Here is a 21,623-nt window from a genome sequence, read left to right on the forward strand (position 1 = left end):
TACTTTAAATTTTTCTTCCATTAGTCAGGATAGACACTTTATAACTTATTTAATCGCTAAATTTATGAAAATGTACGTACGATTTGAAAGCAAATATCAAATATTATACAACTGACAACTTGGAGCAAAAAATTAAGAGAGAAATGAGAATCATACCTTAAATTGTAAAAAGAGAGCTAAGGGCTCGTTTGGTGTGAGGTATAATAACAAATAGTCCCGGGATTAAATTATAGTACCGCTTATTTTGTTGTTTGGTTGGCAAGTTCGGGATAACTTATCCCGGGATTAATAATTAGTACCGGGATAAGTTATCCCTCTCCTTGGGTGGTATAGTAATCCCGGGATAACTTATCCCGGGATAAAATAGGTAAATGACAAAAATGTCTCTTTCAACCCTTTTGTTATATCACTTTTTACATTAATGAAGGGCATTTTTGTAAACAAATAAATTGTTCTTAAAATTTATTATTTTGAATACAACAAACCAAACACTCAATAAAAAATAATCCCAACACAACTTATCCCATCATAACTAATCCCAACATAACTTATCCCAACATAACTTATCCCATCATAACTCATTTTCAAACCAAACGACCCCTAAAAGTTTTCTTGAAAGAGAGCCAATAAAGCCAAAAAAAAAATGGAGGTTTGAGTTGTATTTGTCAGTGGAAGAAAGTACAGAAATGAATGCTTCGAGAACAATGTGGAGTATTTTTTTTAGTCTGAAATGACCAATATACCCTTGGTCGTCATGCTCTTCATGTTTCTATATAATAGAAAAATATATATATTCTCTTATATATAAGCCAACAACACTAGGGACTATCACATCATAAAAGAATTGTACCAAAAGTAATCTAAATGGTACATTATATTACTGAGTTTTGGCTAAAAATATCCTTAAACTATACCCCAAAACTACATCCTTAAATTATTCTTTTTAACAAAAAACATCCTCCAAGTATTTAAAACTTAACCGCTTTCATCCCTCTATTAAAATTTGTCAAAAAATTAGCGAATTCCACACAAAAACATATGCAATTCGTATTATTCTCATAAAAAAATCTATTATATTATTACCGGTTGGAAAAAGCATAAAAAAAATAACAATAAAATTTTGAGACTCGTGTTTGCTGTTAAAAAAAAACAATGTTAGAACGGTGTAATTCTACGAGGAGACATGATCTGCTCTTCTCCTTTACCAACTGAATGGAGTTGGAGCTTAATTTCACACAATCTTCACCTTGCAAAGTGAAAATGTCGTTAAAACAATAATTTTTTGGGGCAAATTGATAATTGAGGTGATAAAGATTCAGCTAATTTTGATCTTTAGTACTCAAATTTCATTTTTCATTATTAGAAGTAAAAGTCTCCAAACGACACCACTTTTTGTAGATTCAATGAAAACAAAACATTTCCATTGATAATTCTTTGATATCAAATCAAATGAAAAGTAAATAAAAATAAAATTGTTCATTAAAAGGAAGACAATGTAAAATGTTGTTACTAAAAAAAATTATAATATTATTTTAGATGTATGTAGAATGAACAAAATTGATTTATTGGGGTGATTTAGAGAGTTTAATTTGTTGAGAGTAGTGTGAACCATACATGATGTTGTGAAGAATTTGTTAATTTTTGATAAATTTTAACAAAAGGATGAAAGTTGTAAAATTTTAAATAATTCAAGGATGTTTTCTGTTAAAAAAATAGTGAAAGGATGTAGTTTAAGTTGACAATATAGATTAAGGACGTTTTTGACCAAAAACTCATATTTCTGCTTACTCCTTTCCATGAAAACACATGTCAGCACCACTACGAAGCATGTGTACTAATTGCACAAAAAGTAGCTCCAGCCCTCCCTGCTTCACAACTGTGCAAAACCAAAGTTCAATTCCTCTCCGACCCTCAAAGACTTCGTCGAGTTGCCGGAGGTTTCATCAGAGTGGTGAAAATCGGTTGACTCCGTCTTTCTCCAGAGAAAATTGGTGAAGACATTGCAAAGAAAACTGTAAAGAATAGGAAGGGTTTTCAGGTAACCGTGCAAAATCGTCTATTTTATATGAATTTTGACTTCTCCCCCTTTATCCCTCGTGGTCAGAATTAACTACAGAGGATGGCGGTGACAAGCCAAGTCTTGATGCCGACGAGTTCATTTACCTTTTGCACTGGTCGTTTCTCTTTTGCTATATTTATTGTTTACATGTTAGATCCATATGTGTATATGTGTTGTTGCATGTTGGTAAATTATTTACTAATTAGAGAAATTAATATTTTAACCTTAGGTTTAAAGTTGTGGTTTTTTAGAAATTGGGGGATTTTAGAATCAAACCGATCTCTAAACTACATATAGTCTTATTTAGAGTTCAGAGGCAACAAATGGACGAAAACTACTATGAAACTACTTGATAGAGCTACGAATGACTCATTTAGCGAGGTAATGAATTGAATTTTCACTTTATCAGAAAAGGGGCAGTTTTTATCTTTCGTACTGATGGTCATGATATTTCATTAATTAGGATATCAATTTTTGGTTTTTAATTCTCCTTTATTCTCTCTGTTGACGGTTGTAAAATTATAGTTTGTTTGAACAATACATGATGATCAAATCTCCACTTTTTCATTTTTACAATTCGTTAACTACATTCTACGTATAATACAACTGTGACGCTGAGTTGTGTTGTTTTGATTGTTGAACATATTGATCTCATTTGCTATATTCATGGTTTTCTTTGATTTTTGCAGGTTTTATGACTTTTGATGAGCAACAAATGTCGTTGGATTGTAAGTAGCTATACATTTCCTTCTCCTTTAATATATTTCATTTCACTAGCTTATTGTAGGGATGGTCTGGATGAGTTGTTTGAGCTTAACGTCCTCTTTTTTTGTTCGTTTTTCTCCGTGTTATGGTTCTTCTGTGTGCTTCTATGTTTGGGTGCATTTTTTTAATAGCAACTGTACTTTTTATTTTTATTTTTTTCACAGTTCATAATTATATGTCGTGTTTAGGGTCAAACGAAAACAGTTTCTGTACCTTCTCAAGTTATGGATAAGGTTGTGTACACCATCTTTCCTACACCTCACTTGTGGAAGACCTAGCAAAGTACAAAATATAAATGAAGCACAAGATCAATAGGTTATTCCAATGGTTAGGATTAATGTTCATTTTGTTTTGCTACAATTATATCAAGTATGTTGTTTGCTAGGAGTCCTTTTAGTTCATTACTGATTTGTATTTCGGTTGGAAATATAGAAAACCGTTTTAATAGAGTACCTTAATCATTATTTGAGTATTGGAATAAAACTGCCCCAAATGGAACAATATGTATATTTAGTGTTCATATAGCCCATCTCAATTGGTTTAGGTTTGAAGCATAGTTTTTTTAATTTGTTGATCTCAATTTTCTGTGCATGACAGTTTATTTTTCCTGAACAAAGTAGGATCATTTTGTCATCATGTTTTCTAGGTTCATCGTTTCCATAACAACTTCTTCTTTTCCTTTGCAATGTCGGATCTTTTTGGACTTCTCTCATTTGTTATCCGCTTATTGTTCTGCTACAAGTTCTAGCTACAATGGATTTATGTGACAGAGACAGTACTCCTAAAAATGTAGTTTATATGCATTTTATAAGTTGTTTAACTTTTGACTAATATAAGGTGTATGATGCTATACATACATAAATAAATATGACAGATTTAAATATTTTCTTTGAACACAAAGGTCATATTTAGCTGGAGTTAGTGCCTAAGGTAGCTATTTCTACTGGTACAATTAGCTAAGTCGAAGGATATTAATGGAGAAATTTCTTGAGGTATGATAGAATACATGAAGATGGATTAACACCCACATTTTTCATGCCTCTTACAAATTATTATGGGCTATATCAAAGAAGAAAGAAAAGTAATGATTTCAATGGGTTCATACGTTCTATATAAAAGGAAACTCTATAGACACGTAAGAAAGCGAGTTGGGTAGTTAGGAAAATATTGGATGCAAGCTCTTCGTTGGCTACGGGAATCCCCTGCCATACTGCCCTTGACAATTTCGTTGATAAAGGTCATGTGGCTGTCAAAAGTTGTTAGTAACAGATCGCCCAAAAACACTATCCTAGGATTCCTGTATACTGTTGTTGTCTACCATACTTGGATGGAGAAAAACAAACGCAGGTTCCAACCATAATGTAGAGCACCAACTGTAGTTCTGAAAGAGATACATATAGCTGGACAAACGTGTAGTTAGTAATAGTTAGCGTCTTTTCGTATAGATGAAAGCAATAGTAATGGTCTCAATTCTTAGACCTTGAGTTCAAAAGGACTACCTGTATATATTTGCAATTTGGTTGAATAAAATTTTATCTTTTGACGAAAAATAAAAAGAAAGAAAAGAAAACTAACAAGGATCACGTAGTCTGATATGTGGAGTTTGTGGACTTATCATTCTTCTTCACTCATTCAGCATTGGATTTACATGTTTTGGTTAAGTTCTTGATGAGTTTTTTTTTATGTTCTTCCGTCTTTCAGATTGTTAAGTTTTTCTACTAGATCTGTGATAATTGTGTTGATAATGCACCAAATTTATTGGCAAATTATTAGAAGAGAATGTAAAAATTGACTCCCTAATAAATAATGTTGAGATTTAATGCACTGAAATATTCTACAAAATAAAATTATATATATATTTCCTCTTTTATTTAGTTTCTCTTATGCAATATTGTTGTTCAGAATGTCATATCTGTTAACTCCCTATAATGTCCTTTGATTGAATTTATATGAATTATATTAACTCAACTGACTGTCTTTTTTATACTTCCCTATAAGATAAGAAAAATTATGATGATTTTCAAGTATTTAACATAAATATGAGGACTTTAAGAGCCTATTTGGATTGTGACTTATTTCAAATCTTTTCAAGTCAAAATTACTTTTAAACATTTTTGAAGTATTTCGATAAAATAAAGTAGTGCTTATAAGGAAGCCTGTTTGGATTGGCTTATTTTAAGTCAAAATTACTTTTAAGTAGTTTTGAAGTATTTCGATAAAATAAAGAAATGCTTATAAGCATTTATTTTTAAGTCAAAATAACAAAAAACAAGCCAAAAATTATAAGTTAAAATTTTTAACTGATGACTTTTGGCTTATGGGTCATAAGTCAAGAGCCAATCCAAAGTTTGTTTTTGTGTTCCCTATGACTGATAAGATTTATGTAATTGGTCGATCTATGTCAAGAGCTATGATATGTCAATCAATCTATCTATTTCATAGATTTTGATCAGCCACAATACTACTACCAAAGAAAAATGTGTTTGTAGTTTTTCTATCTATAAGAAGCTCATATAATCATGTGTGAAATTTACCATAAAGTTTACATAAAAATGTAGCTGATAACTAAATTTGTGTATTTTGTTTTTTTTCTTATTTTGTTTGTGGCATTTATAATTTGACCTGACTGACTTTTCGGACAGATTCTACTTGAATCATTCTCTTCACAAGAATGAGTTTGATTTTGCTCATGGCGTTAAGCAGATGAAGTGTTAGGATGGCTTCAAAAGTCAAAACTATGGATTAACTGAGTGGTATAAATGTTGCAAGTTTGAGCTTTCTTTCCAAACTAAGATAAGATTAATTGTAATAGGTTGTAGTGCTTTTACATTATTTTTACCAAGGAATCTCTCTATTTGTTCCATTGATAACTTGATATTAACGTGTTCAATTTGCTTTTAGCAACTTCTAAATGCCTACTTTGTGATGCTCTTCTAGACACTATAACTCATAGCGAACCTGCATATTCTAATGCAACAGTTGTTGTCATTCTTTTAATTTTACTATATGCATTGATTGCAATCAAATTTGTTTTTTTTGTTGTTAGTCTGTTATATTAAATTGCTTATTTTAACGATGATAAAGTGTTGTTACAACTAAAAAGGGAAAAATGAAGGATAAAACTGGGCTATTTTGAGGAGAACTAATATGATGATATCATGTAACTTTGGGAGCTTTCGTGTTCTCAAACATGTTTACTGCTATTATAATTTTGCAATGGTGCCAACTTGATGTTTATAATCTTGAGCTATGAGTTTCTCAATATTTAGCAGTATTAATCACTAACTTAAGTTGCGAAAAAAAAAGCCAGATAATGCGCACTTAATGGAGTTGCATATTGATTATCATAGATCTGACTTCCTGTAAACCTTGCAAATTAAGTGCTCTACCATCTTTTGATTCTATATATGAATATTCCTTTGAATGTATCATTTAACTATTTTTTGTAATGTAGGAATTCCTTAACCACTAGATTTTATCTGTATGCTAATCAAAACAAATTATGTGTGACAACATGTGGAAGTAGCTTCTCTTTTTATCATTTTGAGAAGTCTAGATAAGTATGTTATGGTGTATTTTATTATTAGTAAGAAGTTGTACTTGAAATGTTGCCTCTGCTCTTCTTTTTGAAAATGTATGGCCATGACCATGATGAGGGTGTGAAGAACTTGGCATTTGTTTATCCAAACAAATAATTTTATGTAGTTTCTTTTACTGGAATCTATAATGCCATGTAAATGTGATTCTTCTAAAAAAATGCTCACTGTATTTTTGAAAATACGTAGGATCTAATCAAATATTTCTTTGTTTTGAAGGATATTAAGCTCTTATGTACTCGACGTGTACCCTATCAGAAAGTAAATATCACACATTTTTAACAGAGGAAGAGAATCAGTTGGAGAATGCATTGTCTTATTTGTCATTGTTCAGGAGAATACATAACAATAACAAGAATGGTACTCTACTTTTAGGAAAATTTTGCAAGATAGATTTTAAAAATTCTACTTAAAATAAGAAAATGAAGGAACTGATTGCTTCCATGTGTGCAAGGCAGTGTTCATTAACATTCTTATATATGTGTGTAATTTTTTTGCCCTTATCATGGCTTCTTCAAATACATGTCAAATAGATGTTGCTTCACAAGTTCAGTTTTTTTTTTTTTTTTAAAATCCAATGTTACTACTGTTTTATTGTTTATAGTAGCCAATTCTTTTGTGTTGCTTCTTCTTTTGCTGAAATTGCTGCATACATGTCAATTATTTTTTAATTTTTTCAAAAACGATGTATAAGGTTCAGTTAAAAATGGCGAATTCACTCTTAATTCTACATTTTCAGCTATGAAGTTTCTCACTCCGGCATTCCCTCTTTCAGGTAAACAATGGAGAGAGAGGAAGAAGGCGTAGAAGAGTCGGGAGAAATGATTGCGGCGAGTCTGGGCTTAATTCATTTGATATGATTAGAATTTTTTGGTTGGCATAAAATCAGCAGTGATATCATTACTTCTATTTACTCAACTGGATTCTTATCAAGTAAAATGAGTGATGATATGTACAATTCAGAACATAAAACATGTTCTCTTGCAAGCACCAAATCAACACTCACTGAAGTCATGCACACAATTAATGAGCGAAGGGATAAGTAATCGACTGTGAAAGTTAGTTTGCCATGTTATGTTGTATACTTTTTATACAGTGTCGTTAAATTGCACAAGAAAGATTGATGTACCAACTTTTTAGAGAAAGAAGTCTGAGTTGATTTAGCCAAGAAGCTTGAGGAATTTGGAAAACCTATGTAGTAAAATTTGCAGGGAAACACAAGAAGACACTATTATTTGGCTTGTACTACTTGTGCATAATTTTTTTTTGAAGATTTGTATTTGCCCTTCCCTAACATTTCACATTTATGATTTTTCACTCGGGTGAATCATACCATCATATAAGCTTATGCAATTTTAACTGTGTTTTTCATGAGCTATTTTTTTGCTCTTTTTTTATTACTTTGGTGCTATGATTTGTCACCAAATGACTATGCAAAGCATTCACTACATTAAATATAAAGTGTTGGGCCCGTGCTGGCACGGGCCATGCCTATCTAGTATATATATAAAGGGGAAGTCTGTACAGGCCCAATCATTATTATTTGAAAGAAAAAATCACACCATATACACATTTAAGAGACAATATTATGGGTTTTAAACTTACTCTTAAGAAATTCTTACTTATAACAGTTTGTTTACGGGTTATAACATATAATTAAATTTAACTTTATTTAAAAATCAATTACAATTTAATTTAATAAATGATTAATCTCTTTATATTTTTATATAATTAATTATTAATAGTTAATTAATTTGATTGCAGTTCCTTTTTTAAAATCGAAATTATCAGTTACACGAATTTAAGGATGTACATTGATTCGACTTCCTTGTTTACTGTTACACTCCAAACATCCCATACGCTAATCCCCTCCTCCTCCCACGCCTATTAGATTCTACACGCCACCACCCCACTACCCCACATTCACAATTTTCCCTCCCATCTTTCTCACCACCCCAGTACCCCACATTCACAACTGTGCATCCCATCTTTCCCACAACCCCACTACCCTAACTTCACAATCGTCCCTCTCGTTACGTTTCTCATCATCATCATATCTAAGAAAAAGATTGCAACGCCTCGAAAGAGTCCTAAATTGGTTGAAGGAACTTCTACGAATGAAGTTCATTCTCCAACTTTCAATATATTAACTCAAACTCCGCCACCAAAAATTGTTGAAACTCCGGCAAAGGGTGATTCCTCTCAGTTGAAGGATCAAAAGGAGAAAAAAAACGAAGCAAAGAAAAGGGTCAGCCCGACAAATCAAAAGGGGAAGAAGAGGAAGGGGAAAATTGTTGAAACCCCTTTTGATTTTGATTTTGATTTTGTTAGTGAAAACGAAGCAAAGAAAAGGGTGAGCCCCACAAATCAAAAGGGGAAGAAGAGGAAGGGGAAAATTGTTGAAACCCCTTCTGATTCTGATTCTGATTTTGTTAGTGAAATAAAAAAGAAAGAAACAAAAAAAGCAACAAATGTAGAAGTTGCTCAATCTTCAAAACCATCAACAAGAAGAACAACAAAAAAGAAGAAATCAGAAATCTCAATATCCAAAAAAGTCAAAAAAGTTGTTAGGGTAAGTACTATATTTAATTTATTTTCACATTAGTCAAACTAGTGATTTTTAATAAAAATATCACATTATGCTTATTGTTGTTTTCGAAACATTTGTTTGGGTGAAAATTGTATGAAATCTGAATAATATGTGTATGAATCTGGCATTAAAGTTTGATTGAGGGATATTGTATGAATTGTGGTATAATATTGGTATGCAAATGGTATGAATTGCGTATTAACATTGGTGTGATTATCTCTTAACTGTGTATACGGTATGAATTGTTAAATTGGTATGCAAATTGTATGAATTGTTAAATTAGTATGTTTTGTATGAATTTTGAATAATATTGATATGAAATTGGAATTTTTTCTATTAGGAAGGTTTCTTTTTCTATTTATACATTAATGTATTTAAAGTGTTAACATTGGTAAACAAATGGTATAAATTGATAATAAGTGTTGTTTTTACAATTATTTTTAGTGTAGTTAGAGAAATTTTTGAAAGTAGCTTGTTAAATGCCACAGTGCACATGAAGCTGGTATGATGTTTGAATAATATTGTGTGAATTTTTTTCAAATATGGTATAAGGTATTACTGAAATTTATGTATATGCATGTGTATGAAACATGAATAATATTTGTAGGAACATACTTTTATATATGTTTTATGAATGTTTATATGAAATTGATTTATTTTTTATTTAATTTATATGATATAATTTTAATTATAACTACTTATAAACTGTAGTTAGTGTTGGAATGAAACTTGAATAATATTTGTATGAAGTATGTTTTAATTTGGTATAAACAATTTTATTTTATAGGCAAGGAAAGTATCCACACACTGGTCTTCATGTACAAACATGAATGTTTTTGCTGATCTGTTGAAATTCCTCGGGCAAGAGAGGTTTCAACAATTTCTGGAACAAACACCTTTTGGTGTATTTTATGAGATGCACAACATAAAGATTCCATGTCAACTATTGCGGCATTTGTTTCTTCTTGAATCTGAAAGCGTCAGAGACGACATGTTTATTGTCAAAATAAACGATACAAAACTACGTTTTGGAATCAAGGAATTCACAGCAATATCTGGTCTCAAATGTGGACTCCTTACTGACTTTTTTTTTCAGATCCGTCTATTCCAAATAGACTTATCAAAAAATATTTTGGTGAAATCATCAGAGTCTCTAAGTTAGACTTTTTGAAAAAGTTTAAAGAGCCTAACTTATTTGAGCCCGAAGACCATTTTAAAATTGATGTTCTGTTCTTCATTAGTACATTTTTAACTGGTTCTGAGGCCTCCAAAACAACCATACCTAAATTATATTTTGATTTGGTTGAGTCCGGTCAGTATGTCAACTTTCCTTGGGGTAATGAATGTTTTAGATTGACTCTTAAAGTTTGCAGTCATAGGTTGATAAATAATCCTACATCATTCAAATTTAGCCAATTCCACCTAGCATTGCATATTGGTTTTATGAGTGTTGTCATCCTTTTAACAACACAATTGTTATCCGTGTTGCAAATGGCACACCACGTATTCTCAACTGGAAGACATCAAATGAGAGTATTTTCTTCGATGACTTAAAGAATACAATTTTCAGAACATATGGCAATCAGGTCATTTTTTAGTTATTGTCCTTTAATAATTATCATTTTAAAAAAAAAATTAATTCTCACATCTTATTTTGTTTTTACAACATAAATTCAGAAACATAGTGCTTATTGACGAAGAGATGAATGCCATTGATCAGAACAATTTACATCAATCTTTTAGTCACCATGAGACAGAAAATCAAGCAACATCAGAAAGGAACGATGTTAACTTCGATGAAAAGTATGTAGAGTTGAAAAAGGAAATTGTAGAGGTATACAAAAAAAATTATGATATTTTTTTTTTTACATATTACAAAGAATTTAACCACTCTTTAATGTTTAATGACAGGTTCAGGTGGAGTTGAAAGAACTGAAGGATAATATTTTTCAATTCCTTTTCAATTACTTATTATTAATTCTTTTTCTGTAATACTTTAATGTTTAACATACATGTTTATATCTATTGACAAGGTTGACAAGCATATGACCAAATAGAAAGCATATGTCCATAATTCGACAAAGTTAATTATTGATGAAATTAGGTCTTCAAGAGGTCAACCAACACAAACATCACACCAAGAGGTATTAAATGGTATTAAAGGGTTTGACAAAGTTAAGAACTGAAACAATTGGTGTATCTTTTTTTTTTGGTCTGAAATTGATATTATCATGGTATGAATTGTGTATGTACAAGTAAATCTTATGCATTATTTTCTAGCTTATGTTTGTTTGATATTGGTATTCTGTTGGTATGAATATTGAATGAAGTAGTTTTTATGCATGTGCTTGTTTGTTGTTTGTCAGTGTTATTATAAAATTTGTATTAGCTTATGTATTAATAATGTATGAATTGGTATTGTACAATATTTTATGTTGTTTCAATTTTGGTATTAATATAGTATTAAATTTGTGAAAGGCAATATTAATGACAGGTTATTGTTGTTGATTTAAACTTTGTATTAATCTTGTATAAAATTTGTATGAGACAATCTTTTCGCATTATTTTATGATTGAATTTTATATTATTTCATACATTAGGATGATGCACGTCAACATGTTGAAGAATCTGAAAAAACTCCAATGGATCAGCCTTCAGTTTCAATGAGGGAATACGTTGATATTTCAAACACTGATGATATGAGTATCAATCCTAATAAGATATGTATATTCACTTACAAAGTTTTTTTAACATTAATTTTTTTTTGAATATATAGCTGAAGTGCAGAATTCAATTGACCAAACAGTTGGTGTTGTTTTTAATGCTGACATACCTGGATCAATAACTTCAAAACCATCAACATTGGATGATTATCCGAATTTTACTATGACACAGATTGTTGAACTTGATCCAATTCTCAATGCTAATACAACTCCAGATGTGAAACCAAGAAATAGGAACCCCAGCAAGTATGACACATCTCCGTTCATTCGGTTGTCGGAAGGTGAAATTCAGTTTAAGAAGAGTTCCTACTTTCTTTCGTATCAAACATCCGTTTGAAAGTCACATTGAATTTGAGGTTGCAGCTGAGTTGATCAATGAGTTTAACAAATGGGTTTTAAAAAATGTTTCATCTAGGCGTGGCATGTATATGTGTAAATAAAGCCAATTTTCTCTTTAAATAGTATCCAATCAATGCGTATACAATGTTTATTATATATTATTAATATTCACAGGAAATCTGCGTATTCAAAGCTCAAAGATAATTTTGAACCTCAAATGAATTTTGGTGTTGTCAAAGTTTCAGAAAATGAGTTTTTCAACATAATGGTTAAACCTAGCAGGCCTTGGGAAGACGACATAGGTCATATCTATCAACTTTTTAAATAGTTAATTTAAAACTCGTATTTTAGATTTTTGTAATTATATTTGTAGTTTTTGTTTAAAATCTATTTTAAAATATGCATATCCATCATGTATGCATATTGAATGATTTCTGAATAACCTTGGTATAAAATGTTCGTGTATGCTGTCAGTATGATTATTGAATGAATTTGGTATAAAAAACAAACTGTCATGAACAGTACATTAAAAAAATAGCTAAAATGAAATTGATATGCATTCTGTATATATTTGAAACATTTTTTAATGGCTTTTTATTTGGTAACAACATGTTAATACCATTATGTATTATCTGCAAAAAAAGGCAAAGTACTCTCCAATACCATTATCATATAGTACGATTGACTGTTGGTTTATGACTTGGGTTAATAACATTGAGAAATAGTGGAGAGCTTCAAATTGCGACATGAGATCCATTTCTCCCGATCACGATGTTGGACAGTGCATTAGAGGCTTCAAACTGCTTGCCAACATTCCTTGGGACAGTGTTAATGATGTCATCATTCCTGTCAAATAAGTGAATCATTTCACTGATTTTTGGTTGTATTCCGAATCAAGCTTAGATATCTAAATGTATATGATTCGATGAGGGGAGGATCTGTTCACACCAAGAAAGTCAATGAAGTTGTTGGTAAACTTGCCATAATGATACCACTTTTTTTACGAGCACAAAATTTTATGGTATAAAGCTTGATCTGTATGCCAATAAACTCTCCAAATATGTTGACAAGTCTCAATCCGACCCACTTGAAGTCAAGCATATGATGCATGTGCCTCAACAAAAAGATAGTTCCAAGTATGTATTTCTATACTTTACTGATTTCATCAGAAAAAGTTAACTTAATTCATTTATTAAAAAGTTTTTTCTTTCAATTTTTTTTCAGTGATTGTGATTTGTACACATGTATGTTTGCTGAATACATCAGTAATGGTGTTTTTGATATGCGTTCGGTTGATATCTATACAAACGGCAGCAAATCCTTCTCACTTTTTTGATGCGAATTGAATACGCAGCTCTAAGACGAGGGAAGCGCTTAAAAGCGTGCCGCACTCACGAAGGACTGCCAGTGATATACTGGAGGAAGGTGGGGATGACGTCAAGTCCGCATGGCCCTTATGGGCTGGGGCTTTCAATCCTATGATTTGACTCGAATAGCTAATATCAGAGTAGCAGATATGGTTTTAGCGGAAGCTGCTTTCCCCGGATGCCTTATGAACATTGATTTGCCCTCGAGTAGCTGAACTAGGGGAACTCAAAACTAGCTACTAGGAATCAAAGGTATGCCACAATCATATGACATTATGGAAAAACAAAGAATGAGGATGACGCGATCAGTGAGAGTGAAGTAACTGGTACGGTTGCTGGCAAATTTGGTGGACCTCGCATAGCCAAAGAACATGTTTCGGATACCAGCAATTATCCTACACCAAGACGAATGACAAGAAATTTGAGATAGTTGATTGCACCTTCTACTTTTTAGAACTACATGTTTTTTTAAACTTTTGGACAATTTTTTTGTTGTTTAAGTATTTGATGATATATAATTCCGGGATACTAGTAATATACAGACTTCATAACAATTGGATTCAACATTTAAACTTAAGCATGTTACTGTGTATTACTAACTAAAAACAAAAACAATATCAATTTATAGTTCATGAACCAACTTTATCTTATAATTGGTATTCAAACTGTACACTTATGACATCCAAATATATTCATGATTGATTTTTATTTTTACTTCATATTATAACACAAAAAATAAAAAAAATAAAAAAATGAATGAAGTTGGTATCCAACCTGTATAAATACCTTGAGTTATGATTATGCCAATATAAAATAGTGATAATTGTATTTTTGTAACAACCTCAATTAAATCTGGTTTTATAGTTATTCAAGTTGGACACCTAATGGATACCAATTTATTACTAATTGTAAATCATATTCTTTTAACAATCATGGATTAAGTACTTCAAAGATGTATGAAATTGGTATACATTTTGTATAAATACTTTAAGAAACGAATCTGACAACCTATATCAGCAATCATTAATTTTTGCACCAACATCAATTACATCTTGTTTTATATTGGATTCAACATTTAGACTTAATGATATTAATGTGTATTACTAACTAGATTAAAAAAGAATACCAATTTAGAGTTCATGAACCAACTTTGTCTTATAATTATTATTCAAACTGTACACTTATTGCATCCAAATTCATTCATGATTGATGTTTCTTACTACATATTCTAACACAAAAAAAAATTAAAATGAATGAAGGTGGTATCCAACATGTATGAATACCTTGAAGATATGATTATGCCAATGCAAAACAATGATCATTGTATTTTGTTATAAACTCAACTACATCTTCTTCTTTTTTATTCAAGTTGAACACCTAATGGATACCAAATTACTACATCAATTACATCTGATGTTAATTTTATTTATAGTAGGACTTTGGTTGGATACCAACTTAATACTCATGATACTTTATATTAAATACTAAGGATACCAAATGTATACCATAATTACCTTATGTAATTATCACTAATATGAACACTATATTTATATTAAAATGGAATGAATTTTATTTTCAAGAGTATGCAATTTCTATGATTAATGAATGAATCTCGTATAAAATATGAACAGTATATTAAACACTCAGATGTAATGCATTTCATACCAATCCTGTTTCATATCAAAACAAAACACGAGTCTAAAAGACAAAATAAAATAAAATTTCAACATAGTCTAAACAAATAAAATATCATTTTTTTGGCACAAAATAATTTGAACATGTCGTCCTGTTGTGGCCAACTTGACGACATCTACTGCAAGTAACTTTAGACCTTTTGAATTTCACATCAGAAAATCCTTTCCATCGTTCAAGTTGCGGTCTTCCTACAGTTCTCTTTGGACCAGGCGTCATCAATTTAGGCTCTGAAACATACCTTGGTATATCCCATGTACTCTCGTATGTGAGAGGTTCAACAGGGATTACATATACATCTTGAAAATTCTTCAAGCTATAGAAAGGAGAGTAGTAATCTATTTCATGCAGTCTTTTGTATCTAAGAACTTCCATTCCATGCCCGCATGGTATCTCATCATTTTGAAATCTGCCGCAACTATATTTCTTGGTATTTAAGTTTACTATGTACCGCTTTGGTCCATCAACAACAACATGCATATCAACTGTTGATGGTATTACCTAACACACAAAGATATTTCTCATTATAATGCTGTTACAAAAAATAAGCCACAAAAAAGGTTTCAAATATATCTACAGAATTGATATCAAATTAATTCCATCTATTTGTATAATGTACTGTTCATGCTAGTTGGCAGTTTATACTAAATTAATTTAGTAATCATACTAATTGCATATATGAATACCTTTAAATAATAATGAATAAAGGAAAAATCATACCCTCATACTGCTAGACCAAGCAATATTTTTCTGGAGCTTAAGATCATATTTTTTTGTCAGTTATAATCTAGTTTTTACAGCCTCCTTGTTATGCTTATGAATCCATCTTTGAACTATTACCCTCATAAATTCAAGAAGTGAAATCATTGGCAACATCCTTGATATCCTGTCAACATTATTTAAAGATTCGCTATATTTGAAGTCATGGTCCATGTTTGCTTACTTTTTGAATAAGCCCTAGACCACTTGCTATACCCGATATCATATAAATAACTTCTTATTCTTGGATATATCTGGTCTATTCTTTGCATAATTGCCTCAAATTATTGTATTGTATAAGCCTTTGCCATTGTAAAAAAAAGCTTCTTCAAATATTCAGTATTCCTATGAAAATTCTTCAAAACATTACAGCATAAGTGCCATATGCAATCATAATGTTCCAATCCAGGATATACTTTTGCAGTTCCTTTCCATATGCTCTCGTTTCTATCTAACATAAACATATGTTTTTCCTTTCTCCATATGCTTTCCTAAACTGTTCAAAGAACCAGGTCCACGATGCATCATTCTCAGAATCCACTATGGCATAAGCAAGTGGAAGTATGTGACCTGATGCATTATTTTTAAAAAAATCATACAAATTGAAAACACACCTTATATCATATTTATTATTGCATATAAATGTAAAAGATTCAAAAAATATCTCCTGGATCCATAGTGCTTGCAATCAACATTGTACCACCATATGAGCCTATTAAAGCTGCCCCATCAACCACTACAATTGGCCTACAATACTCCCAACCTGTAATACATGCTTCTAATGCAACAAATGCATATAAGAAGCTATCACCTTTAGTTCTTTCTAATTTTAAAATAGAACCAGGATATGTCTGCTCCAATATGTATAGATAACCTGGAAGTTTTTTCGTTGTTACAATTAATTTTACATTTTGATATCTGAACATTACAACACAACAAATATATTAACTGGATACAACCTGAATACAACTAGATACCATTTGGATTCAAATTAGACACATAATGGATATTAATTGGATACACAAAGGAAATCAAATGGATAATGGGAGTTAAATTTGTAAACAGATTGCATGCCAAATGGCCACCAAATTGTTGCATTGCTAAAATTCATATCAATTCAGTTCATAAAATAAAATACAAAATCTAGTTTGAATAAAAACCTGGTAGTTTAGCATATGACTCGATCGGATCTCCACACATCAATTTTATTGCCTTTTGTTTAGCTCTCCAGGCCTGCATGTATGTCAACGTAACATTATGCACTTTCAACATGTCTTCCACTATATCTTTCGGAGTGTATACAGTTGCTGGATTACTAAATTTATTCATTATCAAAACAACTACAATGTCAGTTATTCCCTGACGCCTTGCATACACTTTATCTCTAACGAAACAAGTGTGATCCGCACATTATTTTCTGATTTTGAATAGTCCCGACTGATTCAAACATGATGAATTCATCATCTTGGAACAATTCTCAGAAAGACACTTCAGGTAATAATTGTTTCATAAAACAAAAAAAGATCCATAAAAATTTATATACCAAATGCAAATTGTTCGCAGAACTCTCCTAATTGTTTCCTTTCATTTAAGCGATGTCGCTTAATCTACTGATTCAACTTGATTTCATTACATAAGGATAAACCCTCCTGTACACAAGCACTTATAAGTTTTCCATAAGTATAATAATCATAATTAATGCTATGATTATCTCCTCTGATGGCCTTCCTGACTCTTTCAGCAAATAAAGTCGGTAATCCATTTAAATTTGGATTTCCAATGAGTGCTATTACACTCTGGTAATTCCATAACTCTACAAAGGAAAACATCCTTATAGTACCTGAAAGATGTAAGGGTTTTACATCTCAAGTTTTGGAGAAGAGTTCTAATAGTCTCACTATTATCTGACCATCTTCCTGAGAAATGTTCAATGATATTTAAAACAAGTGTATAAACTGCGTTTTGAGTAACTTGTTCTCCTTCTTGTTTTACCGCCATTAGAACCCTATCTCTTTGTTCTTGGTTGAGATAATTATCCCACCAACCTTTCAATTGGCCAGTAAAACCTGCTGTTATTATATCAGCAATAGTCTTATCGCTATTTTTATTGGTTTTACAGATAGTACTGTACATTAACATCCTATGAACAGTTGTATAAATCTGTCTTTCTGTATAACCATCTATGTTCCATTCATAGATTTCTTTTTCATTATAACTATTAGTTATAATATGTTCATGTTCTTCAAGTAGAACATCTTGGGGAGTGGGTCTAGGATAATAGTACATCCTTTGGACAGGTTTCCTAGCATATCTTTCTGATATCTTATTAAGACTATCATAAAATTCCTTTTTATTGCTAGGTTCTCCTTCATCAAAGTTGTCAGCATTTAAAGGTTGAACTCCACTACTTTTAAATTTCTTTTCTAAGAAATGTTCAAGATCTGAATAATCTTTAATCTTGAAGTCTTCAATCTCAGGTGGTGGCTGTAAACTGCTATGAGCAACTTTCTCTTTACCTTTTAATTTAGTAGGTAACAAAGTAATAAGCTTATCAATTTTCTCATGTAAAGAGATAACATGATCACCCAAAATACTCATCTAAATATTAGCATAATTATTCTGCTTAATCATAACATTAACATGTTGAGCAGTCACTAAAGTAGTGTCATTTTCAAATAATTTTGAAAAAGCATTAAAGTTAACAATCTTATCATTTTTATTAATTTGGAAAGACTGTTATGGAGGAAAAACTGATTTAGTAATTTCTCCATTACTCAAAGCAAAATCTCTTTCAAGCATAGAGATATAATTATGAACATGTTTGCACATAAACCATGGAACAAATGCTATTAAACGATTTATTCCTGAATCTATGAGATCTTTATAAAATTCTTCTTGAAAATCATGTTGTTCAACTTTATTAAAGTTGTTGAAAAACCATTTTCTAAAGAGTTTCCATTTTTTCCGATCAAAATCTTTAGAGATACGAGCCCTTGCCGGAGATCCCGGACTAAAATCAATAATTTTGCCAGTCATAGAAAAACAAGTTTAACCTGTTAATCCATCTGGAAAATTCATTTCTGATTCAGTTATATCTAAATCAGAACTAGTTCTACGAATTGGTTGAGCTATATTATCTTTATCAATTTTTATATTGTCACATCTATAAGTTTCTCTAATTTGAGAAGTAGATGCCCGAGAAGGAATCTGAACAATATAATCAACAGGAGATATATATGAAGAGTTAGATCTAGATATCCTAGAAGACATGCTACGGTTATCAATAAGCATGTTAGACGAATGAAATTTGATTTTAACAGTTCCATCATTCAATTGTTCGATTTCAGAAACTTCTGTATTTATATTATTTTGAGGTTGGGTAGCGTTCTCAATAACCCACTCTTGTGGAAAATCAATTTCTTCTCACTTAATAGGTCTTCTAGTGACTACCTTAGATTTGTCAAAATTAGTTTCTATTAAAATAGTTTCATTTTTAAAATCAATTACTTTACACATAGGATTTAAAGTATGCAATAATATATAATAAATTCTATAACAGATACAAACAACTTCAGTGCCAGACATATAATCATAACCATGAAGTTTAACATTTAACATAAGAGAACTTAGTGAGTTCTCATCCTACAAGGAAATTTGCAAATTAGGATAAGCATTAAAATAAACCGGTCCATAAACAAGACTAGTTTGAATTATCTCTATAAGAGACTTTTTCCAATTATGATTTCTACCATCCCTTAAAACTGCTATAAAGCTTTCTGGTTGACCTCATAAAGTGAGGGGCTTAAAAGCCACCTGAACTAAACCAATATGCATAAATCGATAAATATCCCTATAAGGGGGAATGCCAAAGTGGAGCCCAGAGATCAATCATCTGTCATATGCGGATGATACGATATTGTTTGGGTTGACCGATCGATACTCAGTAAGAAGAATGATGGAGGTGTTGAAGAAATATGAAAGAGTCTGGTCAATTAATAAAAAAGGAGAAAAGTTATTTTTATCTACATGAGGACACACCTTGGCAGTGGGAATCAAGTTGAGAAAATTAACAAGTATAAAAATGGGTACCGTTTCCATTCACATATCTTGGATGCCCAGTGTATTATGGAAAGAAATGCAACTCACATTATGAAAATATTCTGAGGAAAATTGCGCAGAAATTATTAGGTTGGCAGAATATATTGCTAACGTATGGAGGGAGGTACATCTTGATTACTCATGTGTTACAATCAATGTCATTATACCTTCTATCAGCTATCAATCCCACAAAAAGGGTGATAAATCTGTTGCATCGCATTTTTGCGAAGTTCTTCTGGAGTGGAAACAGGGGAGAGAGAAGGAAACACTGGGTAGCGTGGGAAGACATATGTTTTCCAAAAAAAGAGGGTGGAGTAGGTTTTCGAACACTGCATGGAGTAACAAAGGCATTATTTAGCAAGTTATGGTGGAGATTTAGAGTTTCAACTGATTCATTGTGGATCACATATATGTGGAATAAATATTGCAAGAAACAACATCCAGTTATAGCTGGGGCGAGAGGTGCTTCACATGTATGGAAAAAGATTATGGAGATGAGGAAAGAGGTAGAACAGGAGATAGGGTGGCAAATTAAATCTGGAAACTCTAGTTTTTGGTACGATAATTGGACAAGAAAAGGAGCGTTGTATCTAACTAATGAGGAAGATATAGAGGTACAAATGTGTATCAACAATGGAGAATGGGATAAAGAGAAGCTATGTGAGTTGGTGTCAGAAGAGGTAGTGGTTCAAATAATCAAGAATATAAAGTTGAATGTGAGGCAAGATGAAGTTGGTCAGCCATGGTGGATGCTTAATACTAGTGGAATTTTTTCGGTCAAGTCTGCTTTTGAAATAGTAAGGGATCGAAAACCTCAACAAGACTGGTTGGAGAACATTTGGCTGCAAGAAATTCCATTCAAAATCATTTTTTTTCCTATAGAGGGTCGCAAATGGGAGAATTGCAACGGAGGACAATCTAAGAAATATGAGGGTATCGCTAGCTTCAAGATGCTACTGTTGTGAAACTTATGTGCAGGAGACCATGTCTCGCCTATTTCTAACATCCCTAATAGCCCAAAAGCTATGGGGATTTTTTGTTACTTGTGCAGGTATCCATAAGGGAGGACAACAATTACAGCAAACTGCACATAAATGGTGGTTCGAACCAGCCCCAACTAAATTGAGATACGTATACAGGGGCATTCCACACCTACTGATGTGGGAAGTATGAAAGAGGAGAAACAACAAAAGGCATGGAAAAGAAGTCTCCTATGAATATATGCATCAGCAAGTACTGGTAGTTGTGCATCAATTGGTAAAAACGAAATACCCGTGGATAACACTGCCTAGTGAATGGAATGGAATAATACACATGTTGAAGAATTATAAGCCATAGATTCACTGGAAGGCAGTGAGATGGGAACTACTGGAGCAAGAATGGATAAAATGCAATACGGATGGTGCAAGTAGGGGTAACCCTGGAGAAAGCGCATACACCTTTTGCATAAGAAATAGCAGTGGGGATTTAATTAAAGCAGAAGTGGGATGTATGGGCATTACCACTAGTATGGAGGAAGAACCGAATGTTCTCATAATGGCACTGAGAAAGTGTAGGGAATTACGATTACAAAATATAATTTTGGAGACTGATTCGATCATTCTAAGGAATTTTATTGTGAAAGATTGGCAGATA

General features: G+C 31.7%; 2 protein-coding genes across 2 annotated transcripts in view; both read left to right on the plus strand.

Annotated features, from left to right (window-relative positions):
• Positions 1 to 21,623, plus strand: part of LOC125837709 (acetyl-CoA acetyltransferase, cytosolic 1) — a 392,637-nt gene that overhangs the window by 226,728 nt on the left and 144,286 nt on the right. The gene's annotated exons all lie outside the window — the stretch shown is intronic.
• On the plus strand, positions 20,144 to 20,953 carry LOC125837728 (uncharacterized mitochondrial protein AtMg00310-like). The gene has a single exon (XM_049516805.1). The coding sequence runs from the start codon at positions 20,144 to 20,146 to the stop codon at positions 20,951 to 20,953; it is 810 nt and encodes a 269-aa protein (XP_049372762.1).

The sequence above is a fragment of the Solanum verrucosum genome, unplaced genomic scaffold (genome assembly GCF_900185275.1).
Source record: "Solanum verrucosum unplaced genomic scaffold, falcon-dt-bn FXZP01000029.1, whole genome shotgun sequence".
NCBI classification, from domain to species: domain Eukaryota; kingdom Viridiplantae; phylum Streptophyta; class Magnoliopsida; order Solanales; family Solanaceae; genus Solanum; species Solanum verrucosum.

Excerpts from the sequence above, each read along its gene's own strand:
- LOC125837728 (XM_049516805.1), top strand. The coding sequence starts at position 20,144 with ATGTCATTATACCTTCTATCAGCTATCAATCCCACAAAAAGGGTGATA.